The following is a 21,910-nucleotide window of genomic DNA, read 5'->3' on the forward strand; positions in this document are numbered from 1 at the left end:
TATCCCAGTCACTGAATCAATCCACCTCATAGAGGACCTTCCCCTCCTGCGCTGTCCCTCCACCCTCCCAAGCATGATGTCATTCTCCAAGGACCGGTCTCTCCTTACAATATGTCCAGAGTATGTTAGACAGAGCCTCAGAATCCTTGCCTCCAAGGAGCCACCTGGTTTAACCCCGTTTGTAAGGTTTGTAATATTTAAGGTGTACAAACCTTAAATATTATATGCAAATAAAATATTTTGTTGTTTCCTTGAGAGAGGCTAAAAGAATGCTAGGATGTGGGTGTTGTTTTTTTTAAGGTGGTAAGGAGAAAAAGACAATAAAATGAGTATTACTGCAATGCGGGCAGGGTTTTGAGAGAAATCAGTAACGATGTTTGGGCTGATTAAAGGCAAGGGAGGGAGGGAGCTCTAATGGTCTAATGGATAAGAAGATGTGCTGCCAAACCAAAAGCAGGAGAGTCAGATCCATCAGCTATTCCAAGGGGGAAAGTCCTTGGACAGTCTCTTCCCATGCAGTTTACAGCCTCTGAAAACCTGCTGGAGGGTCGCTTCTGAGTTTATTCTGACACGATGACACATAATGATGACAAAACAGCAACTTGAGACTGGAAGGATAATACAACAAAAAAAATCACTAGAAGTGGAATAAATGTAGAGAAAGGGATGTGAAAAGGTAGAAATAAATTACTTGAAAGCAGAAGCTGTTTCTTTCATATTTTTTATCACCAGCTCCTGTATAATAGTGTTAATACTTAATACACATTTATTAAAAATTCATCGAAGAGCTAATAAATAGTTATTTATTCAATAAATTACTCATTTTGCCTAAAGCCCTTACAATGGTAATTATTTGTCATCAGACTCAAATCAATTTTCCCAGGTTTATCCTATATTAATATTTTAAGATTCAGAAAAATGATCCTAAATTCTTTAAGATACATTTTTAGCATATGCTTGAGTAAAGGTAGAATGTGAACTGTTTATTTAACAAATTTTTTTAGGCATCTACCATATTTTAGAACAAAGTCTTGTGAAGTAGTGTGTTGTATGTTTCACTGCAAACTAAAAGGTCAACAGATTGAATTCACTAACCACTTCTTCAGAATGAAATGGCTAATCTCCTCACATGAAGGTATACAGCCTTAGAAACCCAATGAAGAGTTGCTATGATCCAGAATGGGCTTCAGTTTAAGCTTTACCAGGCTTTAGGTACCACGGGCGGGCGGGGGCAAAAAAACCCTGAAACTGTAGGCTATAATGCATATTTTTATTTATAGATATTATATTGCCACTTAGATGAAATATGATGGTTATATCAATTTGAAAAATACTTATTAAATAAGTGAAAAACATGAGTATTTATATGCAATAATTTTAACTCTGCATGAGGATTAGAAAGATGTTTCTATTCTCAAAGAGGATTAGGAATCATGGCCAAACATAGACCTGATTTATTATTATCAATAAGATTGTTGATTTTCTTTTTTGCTTCTTTGTGCAGTTTATAAAGTTTAGAGGAAAACTCATGTAAATTTAAATTGTTCTTAAAAATACTGTGAATGTACATTATCTAGACAGAAGAAATAATATGAATAATCAGATGGACAGAAAGTTTATGTGAAAGGCAATAGCTTTTATTGGCATAAAGATCAAGTTGGAAAAGATCGAAATGGAATGAGAGTTTCTCTCTAGTTTAGTTTTGATGATATAAGAAAAGATGCATTAGTTTAGGTGCACTTGAACAGAGGAATTTTGTGTTTTAAAAAATCTTATGTAATTAAAGTGGTCCATTGGATCATTTTCATATATAAATCTGAGTTTGTTACCATTATCAGTCCCTATTTGGGATGCCTTGGGGCCTTTTACCATTTACACAGTAACTTATAAGTTGCAAAATGTTTATGACCATAGTTTTTAAATGCTTTCTCTGACATCCAGCCTTGTCTTTTCTTGTCCTTTGAGTTAACCTAGGTAGCAAATGCCTAACTGTATTGGCCTAATGGAGTGAGAGAAGAAATAAAGGAGAATCTGAATTGATTGGGCAGAGATGGAAAGGGAGGAAAAACAGAAATCACTCTCCATTAGTTGCTAAATGGGTAAGAGCTTTCTTATAATGACTTCACAATTGGGTTCTCATTTTCTTTTAAGGACTAGAAAGCACGTCCTTCTTGTTTTCTAAATGCAAAACAAGCATAAATGATGTAAATTTCAGAAGTACTGCCTACGCAAATGTGGGGAGATACCTGCAAATACCAATAATGCTTACATGATTTATGCCAAGTTGAAAAGAAAACTTGATTTAAGGTATAATATTTTCGGTGCTATAATTTGTTTTTCCTGTTTTTGAGACCTTACAACCAAACATGCATGCCATAGCATTTTCTGCATTTACAAGTCAGTAATAATGATTTTATACTTGAAGTGATACAGATCATTCTCATCCTCCTTTTCTGAGCTGTTCTTCCCTCATTAGCATAGCTTGCTGACCCCGAAGTTCCTATTTGATCTTTAAGTTGCTGTTGTTATAGTGATCCTATACAGAGTTCAAGGAGTTCTGATGACATAATCCAGAAGGAGTTACACTCCTAACCCGAAGGTGGTGTCTTTCTGAATCCACTAGCTGCTTGAAGGCAGAATGATGGGAAAGTCTTCTCCCCTTCTGTTGACAGCTTTTGAAGACCCACTGGAGAGTCAGCTATGAGTTGTTCTGAGTTATGAGGCAGGATAAATGGGAGAACATCGTAAAAGCATAATAATGCTCAAAACAGACATACTTTAACTAGTTGTAAACATGTTATTCAGTTTTAAGAGGACATAAGTGGATACTTTTGGTTTAAGGTTTAAAGATTATTGCAGAGCATTAGTTTCAAAAGGTTCACCCAGCTCAGGTGGCTCTAGGAAATCTAGAACCCATAACAATTTGAAATTCTTTCTTCTGTTCTCCCTCCCACCCCCCCACCTTTGATCTTCTGTTGAAATGGTCAGTAGTGATAGCCAGGCACCATCCAGGTCCTTTGGGCTGAAGCATCTGTTTGTAGAGACAGTTAGCCACAGATCTGTTTCCTCCTCCTTGTTCATCTTTGTTGCTTTAGACAAATGAACATCAACTCCATTTTAGATGGCTGCTCGCAAGCTTTTAAGACCCCACATACTGTGCAGTGAACCACAGTAAAGCCATAACTACACAAGACTGCCTTTGTTTTTCCAGGTCATGTAAATTTTCTGCTTTTGACAGGGTGCATGCAGTCTTACCACTTTTCTGTCATTCTCTGTTAGTGGAAAATAATTTCTGGCATGTTTCGGTCTTCCACAGGTTCTGGCTTTTGCAGGTTTTACCATGTTAGATGTATTAATATTGTTGCTTCAGCATGAGTCAGGCAGCTGTACTGCTGTTACTGCTTAGGGAACTATTGGATAAAGTGCTTGTTTCTTGCAACCTCTAGTTTCTTAAAATGATTTTAAAGACAGTTACCTGCTAATTGTTATAGGGCTATTTGCTTTGAAGTACTGTACTGGAAGTCTAGGGGTTTTGTGTGTGACCGGAAAATGGTCTCCCCAAGTGCTCTCCCCAAGTAATTTATACTGTCTTTTGCCAACACAAGATACTTTTGCTTTAATTTCATTTTAGTATCTTCCAGCAAGATTCCAAATTTCACATGCCAATGGAAATCTCTTAGTTTAATGGAATTGTTCGGAAACCCTTATTAATTATTCATATCTATATTAAATATTTTAAACATTCTTTCTTTACCTCATATCTTTAACAGTGTTATCTCTGAATGAAACAATGAAACCCCAAGCTTAATTTGAAAACCTTCAAACCCAAACAAACCTACTGCCATATTGTCGATTCCAGTTCATAACCATCTTGTAGGGCAGAACAGAACTGTCCTCCGGGGTCTCCAAGGTTATGATCTTCACAGAAGCACAGTGGCACGTTGTTTGCAGCTGCTGGAGTCAAACTGCCAATATTTCAGTTAGCAGCTGAACACTTTAACCACTGCGCCACCAGGCCTCCTTAATTTAAAAACCAGTTGATTTAAAAGCAAAAGAGGGAGGTATTTTTTTCACATTATACTTACCCTGAATGGATTCATAACCATTTAGATCTTTTTACAAAGGCAGCTGTAACGTTGCCAGCTGTGTTCTTGGTATTGTATGCTTTGTCAACTGCTTCTTAAAATACTTTGCCGACCTTCTTAGTCATCCCTAGACCCAAATTAATAAGCGAAACACACACACACACACATACACATGCACACACACATGCACACGCACACACACACACACACAGCAAGGGAACTAGAGAGCTGCATCCTTTCCTTTTTTGTCAATAGATGTAAAAGATTTTATTATCACTTAAAAATCATTATTTTAAAATATTTATTCATGAAGAACAACAGCCTGTTCCATTTTAGTGGTTATTTACTATAGACATTTATGAGCACAGATTGTTCAGTTTCATGAACCAGGGAGAAAAGAAACTCACAGCTTTTTCACCTGTCTCTCTGCGTATTGGGAGTGCTCTGGTGGTGTAGTCACAAGGGAGTTGTGATGCTCACTCACAGGGTGCATGTCTCTGACAGTTCAGATCCCCCAGCAGCCCTGCAGAGGAAGCAAGGCAACCTCCTCTCTTGTGATTTATGCCTTCATAAACGCAGCTGAAGATCAGCTATGAGTCACTTCTGACTCAGTGGTCCTGAGATAAGGATGACGATGTTCTAATTATTATTATGTCCTTTTAAGCTGCTATAAAATTGGGCCCCAGTTCATAGTGACACTGTGTACAGTGAAAGTAAATGCTGCTGGGTTCTGATTATTCCTGTGATAGGTTTCAGATTGGATGTCTGTGAATTTTAGGCTTCACATTGACTGATAATCTGTCCTTGTCTAGTAACTCTGCTGAAGCAGAGCATCAGCTCTCAGCCTCCACTGACAGGTGAGTAGTAGCTGTGCATGAGGTGGATTGTTTGAGAATCAGTAATATGCCCAAAATCTCCCACTTAGAAGTTAAAGTTTTACTGTTGGACCACCAATGCCTTTCTTATTAGTATGTTGTTATTGTTAGGTGCTGTGGAGTCAAGTACAACTCAGAGCAACTCTGTGAACAGACCTGAGCCCTGTCCTCTCCTGTGCCATCCTCATTCTTCCTGACATGCTGGAGCCCGTTGCTGCAGTCACTGTGCCAGTCCATCTGCTTGAGGGTCTTCCTTTCTTTCACTCACCCGCCACCTTTCCAAACATGATGTCGCTCTCCAAGGCATAGCCTCTCCTAACAACATGCCCCAAGTATGTTAGATGAGGCTTTGCCATCTTTGCCTCAAGGATCACTCTGACTACGCTTTCTCCAAGACATGTGTGTCTGTTCTTTTGTCAGTTCATGGGATATTCAGTACTCTTCTCCAACACTGCAGCTCTAAGGTATCAATTCTCCTCTCATCCTTAGTCATTGTCCAGCGCCCAGGTGCATAGCAAATGACTGTGGCCTGAATCTGATGCACCTTAGTCTTCAAATGTATATCGTTGCTCCAGTTTGGAGAATGATGCTTATTAGTATACCAACCGTCAAAAAAGCAAACAAGCAAAAAAGCCAAACGCAAGTGTTTTCAAATTCATGGTGGCCCTCTATCATTTTCAAGGCTGTAAATCTTAATGGGAGCAGACTTTACCCTACAGAATATCTCCACTGTGCCACATGGATCCTTGGTTATTAGTATAATACCTAAACCAAACCTGCTTTTTATTGTGTCAGTTGTAGCACATGATGATCCTGTGTCAGGTTTCCAAGGCTATAAATCTCTCTTGCCCCCTTTTACAATTGTAGGACTATAATTCTTCAATCAGGACTATGTCTTCTCAAGTAGGTCTCTGATCCGAAGCCTCTGGGCCTTACCCTACACTTGAAGAAGTGTCACAAAGCTCATTACTCCTACCAGGAAGCACAGACCACGGTGCTTAGCTCTGGCTTAGACTGCAGGTCTAACTCAGCTCTGCCTCAAGCCTGTCTTTGGTTCTCTACTGTCTCTGCTGCTGTTGTTGCCACTGCTTAAGTCTTGGTCTCGCTCCATCTTGCACAAGAATCTCAGGCTCAAAGTACAGCTGCACTGTCTACTTCTTCTTTCTTGCTAGTAATGAGACTCCCATTTTCTGCCTCTGAACCTGCTCAGTGAAGCCTGTTGGATGGCAAAACTAACCAGCACCCCATCATTAGTTGTGTACAACTTTGCATTTTCTCCATCCATGGTATTAACCTTATTAACATTAGCAAGCTGTCCAGTCCCCTTTGTGGGCCACAAACACTCCACACTTATATAGTCCTACCCAGCCATGTGATGCAAGTCAAAGCCAATGGCTTGAATAGCTGTATTGAATAAACTGTTGTAGCCCCATTGACCTTGTTGACTTCTTTTAGCCATCAGACTTGAAGGATGAAGTTTCTCCTTATAATCATTTTACTAACAACTACATTCATGAAAATATTTCAGCCAACTCAAATTCAAATTTCTGATTTGCCCATTGCTGTCAAACCGGTACTCTGAGGAGACAAGCATATTCTTTTTTTTCTAAAGAATCTTTGGCTTCAACAGAAAAACAATTTAAAAATTAATAAGCTTTAGTAAATAAGCTTTTTTAACAGTCTTTATGTTTGTGTGCTAAGCCTTTGCAACCTGGTGTGAATTTTATTTTTTATTATGATTTTAATGAAAAGTTTACAGAAAATTGGACTAATATTGTTTTAAAAAAAGAATCCTTGTTTTTGTTAGAACTTTTAGCATCTGCACTCATAGGAAAAGTGCAGTCACAATCAAGTTGCATCAGTCAACAGTTCACAGTGTCACACATTTCTTTCCATCTTATTGGGTTCTGGTCATATCAACCCTAGCCGTCCATGGCTAGTTTCTGTGGGTACCAAATACAGACTCAGGGGTCCACATATCATCTTGCATTTAAGAATTAATAGCTCCCTCACTCCCCTTGTCTACTTATGTTTTATTGCTTATGCAAAGGTATTTGTGTGGCTTACAACAAATTTTGGGTAACACTGAGAAGAATGAGAATCTCAGAATACTTGATTGGTTCATGTGAAACCTGTACCTAGACCAAGAACCTTTTGTCCAAACAGAGCAAGGAGACACTGCATGGTTCAAAATCAAGAAAGGAGTACAACAGGGATGTATTTTCTCACCATACTTCTCCCTATATATGCTGAACAGGTGATTTGAGAAACTTAGACTTTATAAAGAAGAGTGTGGCATTAGGATTGGCAAAAGACACCTTGTGTTATGCAGATGGCACAACCTTGCTCACAATTAGGAGGACTTGAAGCACTTGCTGCAGAAGATCAAAGATTATAGCCCTCAATATTGACTGCATCTCAACATCAAGAGAAGAAAAATCCTCACTACTGGGCCAGTATGCAGCATCATAATAGATAAAGAAATAACTGATATTGTTAATTTTTTCATCTTACTTGGATTAACAATCAACATTTACTTGGATCCTGGGGTACTAAGAGTCAGGGAATAAAAAAATGAGTGGCATTGGGAAAATCTACTGTCAAGGAAGTCTGCTAAAGAGCAATGATATCAGTTTAAAGACTAAGGTGCTCCTGATCCAAGTCATAGTCTTTTCACTTGCTTCCTATGCAATCAGAAGATGCCATCATATCTGAAAGTTGGACAGTGAATCAGTATGGCAGAAGAAGAATCAATGGCTTTGAGTTGTGGTGTTGGAGAAGAGCACTGAATATCCCATGGACTGCCAAGAGACAAACAGGTCTGTCCTGGAGAAAGTGAAACCAGGTTGACCCTTGCAGGCAAAGATGGTGAAACTTTGTGTCACATTCTTTATGCATGCTATCAGGAGAGACCAGTCCTTAGTGAAGGACAGTGTGCTTGGAAAGCTCAAGGACCAGTACAAAAAAAAGGAGATCCTCGGTGAGGTGATTGTCACTGTGACTGTAACGGTGGGTCAGATGTGTCAGAAATGGTGAGATTGGCTCAGTATAGAGCAAGGTTCAGAGCTTTTGTTCACAGTCACTATGAGTCAGAGTCTACTTGGTGGCACATAACAACAACAGTCCCTTCACTGTTAGCCTTAGCTGCGTATGTGTGCTAAACCAACAAGGAGTATGTCCAACTCCCTGCACATTAGACCAGTAACTCTTCTCTCTCTCATCTTTATCACAAGTCAGTGAGTACCATGGAGTAGGTAAAGACTCAGCCCTTCTCTTCAGTGCTGTATCCCCCACCCTAGTGGTCACCGCACATGAGCGTACTGTCTACTCACCTACTTCCTTTAACTTTCAGTTCTGGAGGAGGTTGTTGATGGGTATTGCCTCTTCCTGACTCATACACCCAAAACCAAACTGCTTGCCTCCAAAATTTAAAAGCCTGTCTTTCTTCACCTCACCCCACTCCCTCCATTTTTTAACCCTTTCCTTCAAATGCACAGATTTTTTCTGAAAATCCTAGCTTCCTCCACATATCCTTTCAAATACAATTTTCCTGACTCTGAAGACACTCAGGGTCTGATATAGGCCTCTCTATCCTCTGAGCAGATCTTTGCTTTCAACAAGCGTGAATTTCCCTCCAAGAAAATTTTCTCTCCCTATTTGCCATATCTAACCACGTACTGAGCTTTTGCTCTCTTCCTTAATGATATCATTCATGTCATCCCACAACTCATCTGGTCTTTGCTCATTAGTGTTCCAATGTCTTTAACCTATTCTTGAGTTGATTTTCAAATTCCAGTGAGAGAGAGAGTCAAATTTAGGGCATATTTTGGTTCTTGAGGACTTGTTTTTATTTTTTGCAACTTCAGTTTGAACTTCACATGAGTGATTGATGGTCTGTTCCCCAGTCAGCCCCTTGCCTGGTTTGACTGCTGATGCAGATCTCCTCCAGTGATTCTTTTCACACACATAGTGTGGAGCTTGTGAAGTTTATCAGGCAAGGTTCATTTCCTGTCTCTAAGTCAGTAATTTCCAACTACTAGTCCTTCTTCTTTGTTTCTAATGTTTGCATTCCAGTCGCCAATTATTATTAATGAGTCTTGATTGCAGTGACCACACAGAATTCACAGACAATACTCAGGATTTATGGAATTTATTGGTTCCAAGTCAACCATAGTGGTTGGTTTCTGGTTTAGTTTGGTTTTTCTCAAAACAGGTTACAACTCAGGTTGGAAACACTCAAAATATAGTTCTAAAGTCAGAATATAATTTTTCCATTCAGGACAACAAGGTTTGAGAAGTGCTGTTACCATGGACCTAGTGGCCCATCCCTGAATTCAGATGGATGTTATAAAATTCTTCTTTTATTATTTCTTTTTTATTGTGATTTTGATAAAAGGGATTTTTTTAATTTTTATTTTTCTAAACATAAATCTATTCTAGTTCTGCCAATTATGTGCTCACCCCACCCCCAGTAACCCAAGACAAACTCTTTGGCTCTGGTTCTGTGGAGAAACAGATCTAGTTCTGCTCTGTTTCTCACTGGTCTCTGGCTCTCTGCCACCTGTTGCTGGTGTCTTGGTCTCACTCCATCTTGCACAAGAATCTCTGACCCAAAAGATACACTGCATTTTGCTGCTTATTCATTTGAGAGGAATTCTCCCATTGCTGTAAATTTTAATGAGAGCAGGCTACTTCCATCTTTTCCCCTGTAGAGCAGCTGGTGCATTTGAATTGCTAATATTTCGTTTAGCAGCCTGTCTTGGGCTGAGTTCTCTAGAGAGGCAAAACCAGTGAAGCCTATATAGAGAGAAATGATAGATGATAGATAGATAGATAGATACATAGATAGATAGATAGATAGATAGATAGATAGATAGATAGATAGATAGATAGATAGAGCTAGGTAGATGAATGGATAGATAGGTAATGATTTATTTCAAGGGGCTGGCCCACATGCCTGTCTCAACTCAAAGCTGATCCTCCCCCCTCCCCAGTAAGTTTTCTGAAGCTATAAATCATACAGGAGGAGATTGTGCCCGTCTTTGTCCTCCAGAGCTGCTATGGAGTTGAACTGCCAGCGAGTAGCCGCCTTTAGATTCGCAGTATGACTCCCTACTGATTATCCCACCACAGTTCCCTCACATGCTTCTTACGGTTGTGTCGTTGTTATTGTTGTTCTGTGCTAGGGAGTCAAGTATGACTCAGAGCGACCCCATAAATAATAGATCTGAACCCTGTCCTGTCCTGTGCCATCTCCATCATCCCCGACATACTTGAGCCCGTTGCTGTGGTGACGGTGTCAGTCCACACCCTTGTAGAGGTTGACAGTCCTGTGGGTCAGACCTCAAGAGAGAAGCATCTGAGAAGACTGAAGAGTCTTAAGTCATCAGACCACTCACTTAGGAAGCTGCCAGTTTCAGAAGCTCAGGAGGCCAGAGATTGTCTGGGGAGCAGGGTCATCGATGGCTGGCTGTGGAGACAAAAAGAGTCCAAAGTTGGCACACAGCCAGTTCAGGCCTTGAGTCAGATGTAAGATCAAACAAACACCTCTTTTTTTTTTTTTTTTTGCCAGAGAATCCGGACATATTCAGTGCAGGCCACAACCCTGAAGCGGTTTCTCCTTAATCATATTGTTGTTGTTAGCTTCTGGCAAGTTGACCCTTATTCATAGGAACACTGTGGACAAAAGATCAGAGCTTTACCTTATCCTGGGCCATGCTCAAGGCAACATACACGAGGCCATGGTTATGGTCAGTGTCTGTCTATGTTATTGAGGTCAAGTAAGGCTGGTCATCCCTTTGCGGAACCTCCTCTCGCCCTGCCTCATTAGTATAATTGTTGTTGTTATGTCCCATCACATTGGAACTGACTCATAGCTGACCAGCCAGAAGGTTTTCAGAGGGCGTAAGCTGCACAGGAGGAGATTACCTGTCTTTCTCTTGTGGAGCAGCTTTTGGATTCAAACCACTTTGGACTGGCAGTACAGCTCTTTACCACTTGGCCACCAGAGATTAGAATTTAAAGTATGTAAGATAAATGCATTATACTGAGGACCAAGAACAAGTTGACAAATGTTAACTATCACATAGCACAACATGTAACCACCAGGGCTCCACTTGTGCTCCTTTGCTTATTAGTATAAATATGCATTCCAGAGAATTATGCTGAGTCATGGCAATACTACAGCACAGAGTAGAAATGCCCTATCGGATTTTGGAGGGAGCAGACTGCCTTATCTTTTTCCATGGAGCTGCTGGTAGATTTGTACTGCCAGCCTTTATCTTAGCATCTCAACCCTTACCCCACCATGCCACCAAGACTGCTAATCATTGCTGTTGAGTCAGTTTCAACTCATGTGATCCTCCATCAGGTTTCCAGGACTACATTTTTAAAAGAGAAGAATCCTCATTTTTCTCCAGTGGAGCAACTGGTGAATCCAAACCACTGACCGTTTGGTTAACAGTACCACAAAAGCATACCAGAGTTCCCTGCTTATTAGTAGTGGTGTTGTAGTTGTTGTTAGGTGTCATCAAGTCAACTGCAGCTCATCGATCCTGTGAACAACACATCTGAACTTTGCTCTGTCCTGCACCATTTCTCCATCTCTGATGTGTTTGAGGCCTGTTGTTACGGCAACTGTGGCAATGCAGCTTGTTGGAGGTCTTCCTCTCTTTCACTGACCCTCCACCTTTCCCAGTGTTTTCCTTTTCCAAGGACTGGCCCTTACTGACAACATGCCCAAAATATGTGAGATGGATTTTCCACTAAGTAAGATAGACGCTTTCTTTGGGATAGGAACAAATACAGATCTCTTCCAGTCAGTTGGCCAAGTGGTTGTTCTCCGGATTTCTTGGCACAACTTGGTGAGCACGTCCAGGGCAACATCTGTTAGCTGAAATATGTCAATTGGTATACCATCTATTCCTGGAGCCTTATTTTTTGTCGTTTCCTTCAAAGCAGCCTGAACTTCTTTATTTGTTTATTTATTCTATATTTGTTCCTATCCCAAAGAAAGGTGACCCAACAGAGTGTGGAAACTGTAGAACAATCTCACTGATTTCACATGCAAGCAAGATTTTACTGAAGATTATCCAAAAATGACTGGAAAAGCACATCAGCAGAGAACTACCAGAAATCCAGGCTGGGTTTAGAAGGGGTCGTGGTACTAGGGATATTGTAGCTGATGTTAGATGAATCTTGGCTGAAAGCAGAGAATACCAGAGGAATGTCTATCTGTGTTTCGTTGACTATGCAAAGGCATTTGACTGTGTGGATCATAACAAACTGTGGCTGACTCTGAGAAGAATGGGAATCCCAGAACACTTGATCATTCTAATGCAAAACCTATACTTGGACCAGGAGGCAGTCGTCAGAACAGAGCAAGGGAACACTGCATGGTTCAAAATTGGGAAGGGCGTACGCCAGGGATGCATCCTATCTCCATACCTTTTCAACCTATATCCAGAACAGATTATCCGGGAAGCTGGGCTCTATGAGGAGAAATGTGGGGTCAAGATTGAGGGACGATTTATCAACAGTCTGCGTTATACAGATGACACAACCCTGCTTGCTGAAAATGAAGAGGACCTGAAGCACCTGCTGCAGAGGGTCAAGGACTGCAGCCTCCAATATGGATTGAGGCTCAAAGTCAAGAAGACAAAGATTGGTCCACTGGACCAATTGGCAGCATCAGGATGGATGGTGAAGAGTTTGAGATTGTACACAGCTTTAGTTTGCTTGGTTCCACAGCCAACACTCTTGGCACCAGTAGCCAGGAAATTAAAAGGCGCATTGCCATGGGAAAGTCTGCTGTTAGGGACCTCTCCAAAGTACTGAAGAGCAATGGTGTCTCTCTGGAGACTAAGGTGCATTTGATACAGGCCATGGTCTTCGCAATCACTTGTTATGCATCAGAGAGTTGGACAATGACCAAGGAGGATAGAAGGAGAATTGTTGCCTTTGAGCTGTGGTGCTGGAGAAGAGTATTGAGAATACCATGGACTGCTAGGAAAACAAACAGGTTTGTCCTGGAAATGATTAAACCGGGTGGCTCCTTGAAGGCAAGGACTCTGAGGCTCCATCTAACATACTTTTGACATGTTGTGAGGAGAGACCGGTCCTTGGAGAGGGACATCATGCTTGGGAGGGTGGAGGGACAGCGCAGGAGGGGAAGGCCCTCTAGGAGGTGGATTGATTCAGTGACTGGGACAATCGGGATGGGAGTGTCAGAGACAGTGCTATTGGCACAGGACAGAGCGGAGTTTAGGGCTGTTGTACATAGGGTCGCTATGAGATGCAAGCGACTTGACAGCACATAACAACAACAACAACAAGGTAGAAGCTAAAAAAAAACCAAACCCACCGGATTAATTATGTTATGCAATATATGTAATTATATGTATACATATATACAATTGTACATGTGTACATAGATAAAATTATATATGTAATTTAAAGATATATATATATTGCTATACTTTATGTTGATACTCTTTCCATTCCTTTTTTCCTATTTCTGCATAACAGGGCATAAGACTATATTTTGTGAAATAGTAACTGTGTGCTTTAGTCTTAATAACATGAAATTTTCCTAAGGGAATAGAGGGTGTTTTAATCTTTTCATTAGTATGAAAGAGAAATGGCTGCTTAAGCAGTTTCAAGACTTTTGTCAGTTTGTAATTTAAAATTCAGGTGTACAAACACTATCATAGGTGAGTTATGTAATTTGTGACCCAATTATTTCACTTTAGCAAATGTATCCAGTAGAAATCAGAGATTTGTCCAGAGATTGTCATTGAAAGTTTTCACTGCAACGTTTATTTTACCTTTTTTCCAAAATGAATAGGTAGCTAACCAGGTAAAAAGTTACTTTTGTGGGGATGGTTGTTATGTGCTGTTGCGTTGGTTCTGACTCACAGTAACCTAATTTACCACAGAAGGAAGCACCACCTTTTCCTATGCTATCCTCACATTCACGGCTCCACGTGTTTGGCTCCTTGAGAACCCTCCTTTTTCACACTGACCTTCAGCTTTACCAAACGTAACATCCTCCTCTAGGGATTTATCCATCCTGACAACACATCCAAATTATGAGGCAACATCTCACCATCCTCACCTGTAAAGATCAGCCTTGTTTTAATTCTTCCAAGACAGAGTTGTTTGTTCTTTCGGCAGTCCATGGTGTATTTAGTATTCTTTTCCATTGCCATCATTCAAAGCATCAGCTCTTTGGTCTTCCTTAGCCATTGTCTAGCTTTCACAAGCTTATGAGGCAGTTGAAAACACCATGGTCACCATGAGTCAGTCAGGTGCACTTTAACCTTGAAAACACTTTGAATTTTAACACTTTAGAACTGCTTTTAAATTACTTTTACAGATGATTTATCCAACATGATGTGCCACTTGATTTCTTCACTGGTTTCCATGAACTTGAATTGTGGCTCAACATAAAATGAAATCCTTGACTGCTTCAGTATTTTCTTTTTATCATGTTGCTTATTGGCCCAGTTTTGAGGACTTTTGGATTTTGAATGTTGAAATCCACACTTTGCTTTTGGTTGCCCTTTACTTTTGTTATCTGCATATCGCAGGTTGTACATGGGGTTTTCAGAGGCCTGCTATTTCAGAAGTGGATGGCCAGTCCTTCTTCCTGGTCTGTCTTAATCTGAATGTTTAGGAGTATCTGACAGACAGCAATTTGTGGAGCAGTGAAAGATAAATTCCTCATTGTGAAGTTAACCATTAGTTACAGTGTAGTCCCTGCCCTTATGCCAGTGCCTTGACCCACTTATTTCCTAGCTCCACCCTCCACCAGGATACCCCTTCTCTTCTACAAAATGCCTTCGGAATTAATCTCCCATTGTCTGACCCATGACCTGACAGCTTGTATCTGAAGCGCTTTCTTTGCTCCTGTGATTCCAACCACGTCAATGGCTGACACTCTTGGCACCAGCAGCCACGAAATAAAAAAACATATTGTGATGGGAAAGTCTGCTGTTAGGGACCTCTCTAAAGTACTCAAGAGCAATGGTGTCTTTCTGGAGACTAAGGTGCGCCTGATACAGGTCATGGTCTTTGCAATCACTTGTTATGCATCAGAGAGCTGCACAATGACTAGGGGGGATAGAATGAGAATTGATGCCTTTGAGCTGTGGTGCTGGAGAAGAGTATTGAGTGTACCATGGACTGCCAAGAAAACAAACAGATTCATCGTAGAGAGGGTTAAACCAGGCTACTCCTTGGAGGCAAGGATTCTGGGGCTTCGTCTGACATACTTTGGACATGTTGTAAGGAGAGACAGGTCTTTGGAGAGGGACATCATGCTGGGTAGAGTAGAGGGACAGCGCAGGAGGGGAAGACCCTCTATGAGGTGGATTGATTCAGTGACTGGGGTAATCGGGATGGGTGTGTCAGAGACAATGAGATTGGCACAGGATAGAGCAGGGTTTAGGGCTGTTGTACATAGGGTCGTTATGAGTCGCAAACGACTCGATGGCACATAACAACAACAACAACATATCTCAGGTTGCTAATGGCTCTCTTTCCAATCCTGATACCATGTTCTTCATGTAGTTCAGAATTCTCAGATTATATACTCAGCATACAGATTGAGTTATTATGATAAGAGTACAACCCTGACCCACACTTTTCCAGATCTTTTGAGCCATGCATCATCTGATTTTTTATTTTCTTATAGCAGCATATCAGGCTTTGTGGAATACTAAGCATATGCAGTCAGCTTAGCATTTCACTGAGTTGTCCCAAGAGAAGGAGTTGTTACTACTTTCTCTGTACTTTCAGTCTGAAATGCATTTCTGAAAAGCTTGAGCTCTATTTATGTCAAAACCTTATGTCCTGCGTTATCTTGTGTGCACAGCAGCTATATATATATATAAATAAAATATGTAGGAACATACAGTCCTTCCTGTGGAAGCTATGGTAGCCTAGTGGTAAGACTTTGCACTGCAGTCCAGAAGGCATGTGGTTTGAATCCACCAGCTTCTCCATGAGAGAAAGATAGTCAGTCTACTCCTGTGCAATTACTGCCTTTGGAAGCCCAGTGGAGAGTCTGCTGTGGGTTGGTTCTAACTCTATGGTACACAACAACAGCAATAACTAACATAGTCCTTCTTTGGCTAACTTTTCAAGGAAATAGTAGGAATATTTCCCTAGCATATTTGATCAATGAATATGGATTATTTAAAAATCTGACAGGAAATCTGAAAATGCAATATCAATAAAGAAAGGGAGCCTAGATATTATAGTAGAAATGATGGTAATTATATAATAAGTAAGTATTAAAAAACCCAACTCCCTTCCCATCAAGTCAGTTCCAGCTCATGAGGCGTCTCTGTCAGGTTTCTGAGGCTGTAAATTTTGATAGGAGGAGACAGTCTGCCTTTGCTCCACAGAGTAGTTGGTCATCTTGAACTCCAGCCTTTCAGTTAGCAGCCCACCACTAACCTACTATAACAACAGGGATTCTTACAAGAAAATGACAAGTCACTGAGTTGATTTCAGTTCATAGTAACTCTCCATTGGGTTTCTGTGGCCAAGACCTTTCTGGAAGGAGACTGCCTATCTTTCTCCCATGGAGTGCTTTGTGGGTTTGTTTGACCCCCTTACTTTACAGCATGATATAATAGAATTTCTTAAGAATAGGCCTGTGTTTCCTGGGTTGAGGGTATAACCTCTAAAGCTGTTTATGCTTCCCTAGGGTATCACTAGATGGGGAATAATTTTACTATTACTCCCAGTTTGGAGCTTGCAGATGGCTTATATTTAAATTTCAAATGTGAATTGGCCTATTCTTATAACTTCTGAAGAAACTCCTTCTTCAAACCAGGGCCCACGTTAAGTAAAACCATGAAAAATTATTCTGTGTGCCAGCAAAGGGGCTTTTAAAACCCACTCTTTAACTAGAGATGTAGTCCTTTAAGGTTTTTGGTTTTATAGATGTCTCATTTCCAATTTCCTATCTTATACTGTCCCAAGACATTGTCTCTTCTCTCTGTAATGCCTGTTCAGATGTAAACTCCTTGATGATTGAGAGATGTTTAGTGTTTTGTGGCCCTGAAAATGAACCTGTTTATACTTTTAAAATTATTGTTTTTATGTATATACAGGTAATGTAGGCTTCTATAATTGTTAGAAATAGAAATTAATGCATTACTTTTATAATCAGAAAACAATGCTAAAGATAATCACTCCCATTTTAAAAGAAGATAAGACTTTAGATAGGAAGGAAAATGGATGTTTATCACCAGTGTTCTTTTTCTAATTTTTGTTTTTATTGGCACACAAACCACTTAAATGGATTGGGCTTATTATAAGAGTATATGCCTTTTCCTTTCTTTCAGATGTAACCCTCTGTAATGGAGATGATTGAAGATAAGGGACCTCGTGTGGCTGACTACTTTGTTGTAGCAGGATTAACTGATGTTTCAAAACCTCTTGAAGAAGAAATTCACTTCAATGATGCCTGTCATAAAGTAGCTAAACCGAAAGAACCTATCACAGATGTTTCGGTTATTATTAAGTCTCTTGGGGAGGAAGTACCACGGGATTATATGTGCATTGATGTTACTCCAACTGGATTGTCAGCTGATCTTAATAATGGAAGTCTTGTGGGACCACAGATTTACCTTTGCTATAGAAGGGGAAGAGATAAGCCTCCGCTCACAGATCTGGGGTAAATATGAGTAAAAAAAAGTTTTTATTGCCATTGATCAGATAATGTACCTTGTAGATTTTAGAGTTAAGTGTTCATTGATATGCAGAATTTTGTGTATTGATTGTCAGGGTCTTTTTGTTCTATAGGTTTTTGACATTTTATCTTGTCTGGGTTTATAAAGAATGAAGACTAGTCTTCTTGTTTTCTATTGCTCTGTTACAGAAAAGGAATTAACTTCATTTACCATATTTTGGCTAAAAATAAGAAAAAAAATAAGAAAGATAACAGTTCTTGAACTGCTGTCATCAAAAAACCCCAAACAAGCCTACAGTGTTGAGTCAGTTCTGCCTCAGTGACACTTTAGGACAGAGTAGAACTGCCCCATAGAGTTTCTGAGACCATAAAGCTGTACAGAAGCAGACTGCTTAATCGTTCTCTGTTGAAAGTGAGTCTTAAAGTGAGTAGTCATGCTTCCTAGTGCTTGAGAGAAGATTAGATGAATTGGAAGAGCTCCTGAAGTTTCATGCCCTTTTTTAATGCTGTCATCTATTTGATCTATAAAAAAAAGTTATATTAAACAAAATAGTCTTTATTTGGTTGCTATCTTTCAGTAATTTTAAGTTGGTTTCAGAAAAACTGCTATGTAACTTCATAAAAGTTTATGCATTTAGTAAACAGCTCCTGAATGTAAGCTAGCTGTTAGACCTTGTGGTCTTTAAGAGAATGGGTGCTTTGCCACATGAACATTTGCACGTTATTGTTTAGATGTTAGAGTTTCCTAGTTTAGATATGAGAATCTAAATATAAAATAATAATTCTTTGAAGGAAAATACTTAAACTAGATATTGAATGAATTACCCATTCTTATAACTATTATGTTATTCATCATATGACATATGATAAGGATATGACATCATTCTTGACTTTAAAAAAGTTAGTTAAAAATAAGTTAAATCAGACATGAAAAGTTAATTGGCAATATAAAAATTGGGATGGGCAGTTATAGCTACACAATTAAAGTATCTTCTATAGTAAAGGTGTTTCTATCCCATATCTTTTTAAGGATTTGAAGTGTTAAGTGGTGTTTATTGTTATTGTTCTATATGTGGTATCTTGATGTTCTTGTTTTTAGTGGTCAGATATTATTTATTTTAGAGACATTGCTTACATTCTCTTCTAATTCCCTCCAGAGACTGTATGAGTTACAGTTTTTAACTATTTTACAATTAAAAGTATTAAACCTCAGAGAGGCTAAGTAACTGTCCAAGGGAATGGAGGTAGTAAAAGGTTCTAAGACTTTTAATTCTGATGTGTCTGACTTCTCTGTATCATGGGGGTGTTGCAACCTAGAAGACACAAATTTGACTAACAAGTTATAAGTACATGAGTCAAAAATTATGGAAAAGTAAAAGAAAAGATTCTTTCATTGTTTTACAAACCCTCCCCCAGGTCCCCTCCACCATGTAGCCCTCGCTCTAGACTCCTGTGATGACAGAAATACCTAGTTATATATCTCTTTTAAACAGTTTTCTCCCTCCTCTGTTTCAGTGCAGTATACATTATTGAACCCATCTTACTCAGTCTCTCCCCAACCCCAAGGACAGTCCCATTCTACAACAGTGGCATCATGTAATATTTGTCCTTTTGTGACTGGGACTCAGCATAATGTTCTCCAGAGTCAACCATTTTGAATAATATTGCATGAGTTCCTTGTTTTTTAATGCAGCATAGTATTCCATTGTGCGAATATACCACAGCTTCTCTAGCCATTCGTTTGTTGATGGGCACTTAGGTTGTTTCCAACTCCTTGCTATTGTGAACAAAGCTGCAATAAACATGGGTGTGCATATATCTGCTTGCATGTCAGCTATGGTCTCTTCAGGGTATATTCCCAGTAGTGGAATTGCTGGGTCAAATGGTATCTCTATTTGCAACTTTTTGAGAAAGCGCCATACTGCTTTCCACAGGGGTTGCACCATTTTACACTCCCACCAACAGTGAATCAGGGTTCCAGTTTCTCCACAACCTCGCCAGCATTTGTTGCTTGCTGTTCTGTTAAATTTTGCTATTTTGACTGGGGTGAAATGATATCTCATAGTTGTTTTACTTAAGCTAACATTGAGTCCTTGGATGGTTTAGACAGTTATGTTAATAGCCTTGACTACTAACCAAAAGATTAAAGGTTGAAGGCCTCCCAGAGAAACCGTGGGAGGAAAAATAACCAAACACTGAAAAGCATAAGGGGGCGTTGGTAGGCTAGGCCATGGGGAGTTGCACTTCTAACACAAAAGGGCACCTCTCTGGCATTTCAAAACCACCAGAGGCTCTGGGAGAAAGAAGAGCAGTCTCCTCTTGTGCAATTTACAGCCTCTCAGAAAACCCACGGCAAGGTCAGATAAAAACTGATTATGGTTGGCCACAAGTGTGAATGTTTTTCCTTTTTAAAAAGCTCTGTGAAGCACAGCTCTGCCCAGACACCCATGAGTTACAATAGTTTACCTGGGATTAGGATAAACATGGTTGCAATCATTAAGCACCGAATTTCACTCTAAATTTTCGAAGTCAAATTTTGCAACTTAAAAAAAATTCTGACAGCCAGACCAAAACAAGAATTTTAAAGCTACATTAAAAAGAAAAACATTGCCTAGTCCCTAGAATGAAATTTTATTGATGTCATGAGGTTCAAGAAAGTGATGTTGAGGACATTGCCTGTTCTAGCAATTTTAATAGCAAATTCAGAAACAGATTTAATATAGTAGAAGTTTAAAAAAAACTGTTTGACACCAACACTTGGCATTGAAGTACACAACTGAGTAAATGCTGTAAGGAACAAACTTAAAAATAACATTTTGTCTTCTCACGTACATTCAGTATTTAGAAGACTTAAAGAGTGAATGCTTGAGCTGACCTTTATTAAAACCTATTAATTAGACATCAGTTAAAGGTTTGAAGCTATATTCTCTTGAAAGTCTTAAACTATCTCATGAAGCTGAGAGAAGTATTGAAATTAAAGGCATCCAGACATTGAGACAGGAAACATTCTGGAGAATTTAAAATTTTACCAGAATGCAAGCTCACTTTTTTAAAAAAAGATGCTTGGTTTAAAGAAAACAAAAAAACAACATACATTTTAAATAGAGCAGTAAAGTAAGTGCCTTCTCCTTTAGTTATTAATGATCCTGTGGTTTACATCAGCCAACACAATGGCTAATCTTTATTTTAGATTATCTTCTTTGGTAAAGAAAAGCTATCCTTTCTTTAACAGCACTGAGCCATTATTAAGCTTATTATTAAGAGTTACTCACGTGGCTTGAAAAAATTATCTTTCATATTTGAGGGTGATTTGTGTATTTGTGTTTATGTTTTGAAATTTCTTTTTCAGGGTTTTATATGACTGGAAAGAAAGATTGAAACAGGGCTGTGAAATTATTCAGAATACTCCTTATGGACGCCCTGCAAATATTAGCGGAAGTACCTCATCCCAAAGAATTTATATTACTTACCGAAGAGCCTCTGAAAACATGACTCAAAATACGCTAGCTGTCACAGACATCTGCATTATTATACCCAGTAAAGGGGAAAGTCCACCACACACATTCTGCAAAGTTGACAAGAATCTCAATAATAGTATGGTAAGTGACTCTTCTGCACTGATAAAATTAGTCACTGAGGTAAAGAGCATACTTTTATATAAATCTTTCTTTGAAAATGGTATGCCGGGATTACTGAATCAGAGGAAATATTTTTAAAGATGTTGAACATTTTATTTTTAGGAAAGTGCTTCGATTGTACTTTCAAAAGGAGCTGTGCAAAAAAGCTTGCTAATTCTTTAAATTAAAAAAGGTACCCCTTTCTTTTGCAAAAGCAATGCACCAGTCAAGGCTAGCTCCTTTATTTGTGCCCTAAGTCTTACACCATACACTTGCCTATTGTCTTTCCTCCAACATACAAGACACCTTGCAAGATCTGCTGCCTCATTTATTATCCTTAACAACAAAACTCCTCCAAAAAGTTTTGTTTCCTTCCGCACTTTGATTCTCTACAGTCTTTTTTTAAAATCTCCCATTCCATCAGAATTGGTCTTATTGAATCTAATGACCAGTTCTGAATCTTAGATTTTCATCATGTTTCAGTATAGATAATAATTTCTTCCTCTTTGAAACAGTGTCATTTCTTCCTTTGTCCACTGTAATTGTCCCTCTCATTTCACCAGCCATTCCCTCTTTACCGTTGCTGACTTTCTTCCTTCCTTCCTTCCTTCCTTCCTTCCTTCCTTC

General features: G+C 39.3%; 1 protein-coding gene across 2 annotated transcripts in view; it reads left to right on the top strand.

Moving 5' to 3' along the window:
• Positions 1 to 21,910, top strand: part of DENND4A (DENN/MADD domain containing 4A) — a 131,210-nt gene that overhangs the window by 2,191 nt on the left and 107,109 nt on the right. Inside the window, exons 2-3 of one of the 2 annotated variants that reach the window (XM_006886644.1) lie at positions 17,320 to 17,651; positions 21,016 to 21,265. In XM_006886644.1, coding sequence (XP_006886706.1) covers positions 17,335 to 17,651; positions 21,016 to 21,265 — 567 coding nt within the window. In that variant the 5' untranslated portion in view covers positions 17,320 to 17,334. Of the gene's footprint in view, positions 1 to 17,319; positions 17,652 to 21,015; positions 21,266 to 21,910 lie in introns of those variants that run through there. The other variant, XM_006886643.1, reaches the window with a different exon arrangement.

Source organism: Elephantulus edwardii, unplaced genomic scaffold (assembly GCF_000299155.1).
Source record: "Elephantulus edwardii isolate Elephantulus edwardi_28Jun2011 unplaced genomic scaffold, EleEdw1.0 scaffold00050, whole genome shotgun sequence".
Classification (NCBI taxonomy): Eukaryota; Metazoa; Chordata; class Mammalia; order Macroscelidea; family Macroscelididae; genus Elephantulus; species Elephantulus edwardii.